Raw genomic sequence first — 5,489 nt, 5'->3', positions numbered from 1 at the left:
ATATGCCCTTCTATAGGGATGCACAACGAGCCGAGCTAGCTCGAACTTGGCCCGTTTAAGCTTGGTTCAAGCTCGTTCCAAAAATAAATGAACCAAACTTAAACAAAGGTTTAGGCTCACGTAAACAAGCCCAGTTTTAAGAGGTAGTCCAGCTCGGTTAGGCTCGATAAACCTGATTAGGCTCAGTTCACATAGTTATATAAAGAAATTAGAGCTTATGTATGTATATTGTTTTTATATACTTGAACACAAAAGGAGGTATTACCTTATTGGGTGTGTCTGTAGTCTCTTTGGAAAGCATCGTGAGTTAAAATCCCACCACATACTATTTTCTTAAAAAGAACTTTTGACACAAATTTTTAAAAAAATTATAAATGTGTTCAGCTCGAGCTTGACTAGAGCCGAGCCATGACATAGGCTGTTCAAGCTTTGCTAACAACCACTTCCATATGAAAGCCCAGTCCTAGCCCAGCCCTGATTCCATATGAAATAGATTTTTATCCATTTTTGTAGCCCAGTTCTAGCCCAGCCCAGCCCAGCCCTGACTGCAGCAAATAGTTTGATTTGTCCATATGAAATAGATTTTTATTAATAATTGTAGCCACTTTTTATTTTATCTCAAAAAAATATATTTTCGGGGGTGCTGCCCCCGAACCCCGACTATCAAACCAGTTTTTTTTTCCTACACCCCTGTTTGCGCTCCCCCCCCCCCCTCACATGAATCCTAGCTACGCCACTGCGACGGGCGGTCTTGTGGCACCGGTACCTTTTGTCACGAATCCTATCAATATTTTGGAAAATATTAAGATGATCTTGGAGGAGCTTTTCATGACAATAACATGTCAAGAATATCTTGATCCTTTAAAAAGTCATTGCATTTGATTTTATCATGATCATGTGTTCTCATGCTTTTTTTGGTCAAATTGTAAGAGATTTTTTTAAGCTAAAAAATCAACCCAAAAACTATCGTACCGTATGACAAAATGTCAATTTTTTCAAAGTACTTTAAATTTTTTAAAATCAGCCTCATGTTTATAAATTCACAAATGTTTTACTTTTTAAGACTATTTTACCGTCTACATGAGTGAACTTCTTGAAATTTGTGTGATATATTGGTATGCTCTTCGGGTATTACAAACTCTTACTAACAAGTAAATTCATATTTTTTTTGCGTACTTTACAAAATTTACATAATCAAATATGCAAACTTTTTGTAACTGAAATATGTTGATACTTCATAAATATTTCACTAAAATTTCAAATTTGCAAAATGTCTGTAACTGAAACTTGTAGTAACTTTTTAATTAATACATTAAATTTGCATATACAGTACAAAATTCATGAGATATCATGTGAACCGCTTTTTACTGAAACCTCATAAGTTTGCAAATACGGAATTAAATTCATATATAATACATAATTAATGAGATAAAGTGCAAACCTCTTATTATTGAAACCTCGTATCTTCGCAAATATCATATTAAATTCGTTTATATAATATGAAATTCACAAAATATTGTACAAACCATTTTTAATAACTAATCTTTAAGGAGATTTACAAATATATGACAATTTGCATGAATTTTCATATATTGACATTCTTGTTAGATCATATGTAAATCCATTTTTTTTATTTTGTATCTATACAGGTTTATATATAGTAATGGATAAGTACTAAATAAAATATACTAAATGAAGCGTGTTAAATGTTTTTTTTTCTTTTTAGTGTTTTTTTTTGCAGTTCTGACCTCGTAAATGTGTTGGGCATGGCTGATTTATGAAGAATCTACACCTGGTTCATGTCTTTTCTATGAAAAAAATGATATTTGGACTTACGAAAATTTATAAAGATTTTAGACTGTTGATTTTTTAGAACACTATAAAAACCTACCCATGTGTCTGAATAGAACTCTTCAAGAGTTGTTCCTTATAAAATCAAGTACATAGATCACATCTGCATGGTTATAATTTAAAAATAAAACTTAAAAAATCTGAAAACGCGTTTCGTTTAGCATATTTCATTTGGCACGCCACTATATATATATATATATATGTGTGTGTGTGTGTGTGTGTTTGTGTGTGTAAAGAGAGAGAGAGCCAAGACGAGTTCGAGTTTGAGAACAAAATAATGGTAATTATTTTGTTGTATTTTACAATTTACGTATAACTTCTGGAGACTAACCACCCCCATAAAAAAAGGTAGCTAAAAACAAACCCGCAAGTTCTGCTCATGAACGTACGCCAAGAAACAAGACATCTCTTACCACTTTGGAGGACTGTGCAAACCTCCACCTCCGTCCCTTGGCCTTTTCCTCCACCTCATCCTTCCTCCTCTTCATCAGCAGCAGCGACCACAAACCACCGCCACCAATCTTCTTCTTCTTCTCTGCTACAGCCTTCTTCACCTCGACCGCCGCCGATCTGCTCCTCCTCAGCGGCCACAACCTCCCCTCCCTCTCCGGAAGCTTCCCCTCCTTGCTTATCAGAGACGAAACCCTCGCCCCCTCCTCCTCCTCCTTCCTGGCAGGTGGGGCCCACGAAGGAGGCGTTGAGGGAGAGGAAGACTCGCAGGAAGAGGAAAAGTAGTAGGAATAGGAGGTGGAGTGGGAGGTGGAAGAGTAGTAACACGAAGGCTTGCAGTTCGAGAGCTGGGTGAGGCGCTCCTTGAGGCATACGGAGCATACTCCAGGCGATGGACGGCGGTCAGGGTGCTTCAGGCACATCCCTTGCAGATCCGACGACCGTGGTAACGCCATCTCTCTCCTTCTCCCTTTCTTTCTTTCTCTCTCTCTCTCTCTCTCTCTCTCTCTCTATATATATATATATATATATATGTGCAGAGTCTTTTGCTTGCACGAGTGGCCGTGGAGGGGAAGGCGACTCCGTATTTATGGTCTTGGGGGTTGCGTATAACGTCCAAAAGTGGGTGAACATGGAGAGGTGGTGGGGCCTGGGGGAGAAGGTGGGTCTGAGCCCACTTGACTAGGCAGGAACTTGTCACCTTTCTTTGGGCCGGCTTCGTGGCGTACCTTCTCTGTTCCTCCTTGTTAGGGATGGGTCAAATCGGCCAGGTTTGTGGTCTCATATTCTATATAATCGTTCGTCAGTTATATTCAATTCCGGCCTCACATCTTTACTCTTTACTTGGAACAGTGAGAGTAACATTTTCATCGAATGAGATGTGCGGTGGGAAGTAATCGAGGAATGTCTTGATCTGCTCTTGCCAGGTGTTGTGATTTGAAGAGGGTGCAATTTCCCAGACGCATTGTGCACGTGCGTGTAAAAAGGGTTTGGCGCAGTTGATGTTGACAGTCACGTGCCACTTGGTAGCAATTGCTGGCGTCTAGTTGTGTTTAGGAAAATATTTGCATACGCATGGTGAAACTTATACTTTGGTAGCAAAAAACTTCGGACAGCGATTGCATATTTTTCGTATATTTGCAATTTCTATTCTCATTTTCTTTGCATTTTAAATTTGATTATTTTATTGATGTTTCATCAGCAAAAGCGAGAGAAATATTTGTTAGATTGTGGTTTTAAACAATACATTTTATGTTTATTATGGCTATCATTAGTTCTCCCTTCTCCACACCTACGTCTCTCTCTCTCTCTCTCTCTCTCTCTCTCTCTCTCTCTCTCTCTCTCTATATATATATATATATATATATATATATATATATATAGTAAAACCAGGATTATTAATGATTTTTGATGATAAAAAAACTCTCACTAAGAACCGGGTCACTTAATAGGTCCTCCTCCGAGTCCAAGCGAAATAAACCCTAAGTGTGGTCACCGACACTCAAGCCCTAATTATGAATGAAGCCCACCAATTAAAAGCACCCGCACACACTATCATTAATGATTTAGTAGAGTAACCAGCTGGGCTCTCGCAGGTAACATTGTTGACCAACTGTCTACTAAGTCAAGAACCACTTTAGGTTGTGCATGTGCAGCATTCAATGGGTGACCCTGAAGGGCTTTACCAACCGGTGGTCAGCCAATGTGAGGTCGGAGTTTTTTTTTTTTGCTTGTATTATCAAAAAGAAAAACATGTCAAACGTGACCAAGTTCATGGGTGAAACTTTTTACAGCCATAATAACGCTGGCCAAAAGCGTCCTTTCAAGACAAAATTAACATGTAGCACTCATGATGATTACTTTTCAAAGTTCTCTTTAGATTTGCCGGGCGAGCTCATTTGTTGCTTTTTTGAACTAACCAAAATTAATGTTTAGCTTTAAGGAGTGAGACAATAGACAATGCGTAAGTGATGGTCCAATTGGATATCACTAGTTAGCTTCTTCAAATTATGAACCTAGTGGGCACCCACTAAAATATACAAGCAAATATTATTTTGGGATAGTGGTGTTGATGGGTTGGGTTTGACTCGGACCCTACCTGTAACAAATCCTATAGGGTCTGGGTTTGGTGATAAATAAGAATGTCAAATACAATCATGGTCGGACTCCAAAGGTCCGATTAATATATGGAGCATGGTATGTTTTGTGAAAATTCATACGATACCTAAGCTCGACCTGAGTTTCAACTAAGATCTACAATTTTTCAATGTAAAAAAGATTAAAATATATATTATTTTACCGGATATGGTTTGTGTGTAATACTTATAGGGTTCGGGTATGTTTTTTCTTATGGTGGTTTGATTGGATTCGGGTCCGAACCTGATACCAATATTTCAAATCATGTCTGGGTCTGGTTTCACCTGGGTTTGAACCAAACCCCACCCGTTGATACCCCTAATTATGGACCACACCAAAATGCCGTGATAAAACCTCCAAGGGTATAGAAAAGAAGAAGAGAAAGTTCATTTGTTTGGCATTTCATAGACATTCCTTTGGAGTTCAAACGCTCTTAAATTCTTTTAACAATGGCCTAGAAGCCTAGAATGAAGCAGCCTTGACCACGAAGATTCTTCGTACACTCATCTCTTATTTTATTAAAAGTTTAATTTTTAATATCATGTGTACTAAAAAAGGAACTACTACTGTAAAAAGTAGGTAGTTTTCAAATAAGAAATGCTATAACCTGACCTGATCTTACAGGTACTAAACAATTCCTTCTAATTTCAAGTAGTAACCCAACATTGGCCCCAAATCCAAAACCGATTAGTCAGATTCGGTAGCCAAATTTGGATCTGATTAATAATTAGATTTGTGTTCTGTATTGTGTTTAGCAATCATACCTGAATTCAAATCTGGTTAAGATCCGAATCTGACTAAAACCCGAATCTGATTAGGTGTAAATAATGGGTTTTAAGCTAGATGGATCCGGTTTTGATTTTAGTTGATTCCATCCAGCTCTGAATCTGAATTCAAATCCGAATCCAATTAAGTCAGACTCATTAACGCCTGGATCTGACCCGAGTCTGACCTGTTTACATCCCTAAAGTTTATACACTATTTTAGGGAGTAATAACAAAGGAGGGGCCCGTGTTGAGTTGAGAACAGTGCTAGCAAACATGTACACAATG

At 38.0% G+C, this 5,489-nt stretch overlaps 1 protein-coding gene across 1 annotated transcript; it reads right to left on the bottom strand.

Annotated features, from left to right (window-relative positions):
• Positions 1-2,125: 2,125 nt before the first annotated feature.
• On the bottom strand, positions 2,126-2,756 carry LOC149841249 (uncharacterized). The gene has a single exon (XM_090005221.1). The coding sequence runs from the start codon at positions 2,754-2,756 to the stop codon at positions 2,229-2,231; it is 528 nt and encodes a 175-aa protein (XP_089861347.1). The 3' UTR covers positions 2,126-2,228.
• Positions 2,757-5,489: the final 2,733 nt, after the last annotated feature.

Source organism: Nuphar pumila, chromosome 4, assembly GCF_984573655.1.
Source record: "Nuphar pumila chromosome 4, dmNupPumi1.hap1.1, whole genome shotgun sequence".
NCBI classification, from domain to species: domain Eukaryota; kingdom Viridiplantae; phylum Streptophyta; class Magnoliopsida; order Nymphaeales; family Nymphaeaceae; genus Nuphar; species Nuphar pumila.
The sequence above is the reverse complement of the archived record's forward strand: the minus strand, read 5'-3'. Positions and strand labels throughout refer to the sequence as shown.

Coding starts and splice junctions, on each gene's coding strand:
- LOC149841249 (XM_090005221.1), bottom strand. CDS start 2,756: ATGGCGTTACCACGGTCGTCGGATCTGCAAGGGATGTGCCTGAAGCAC.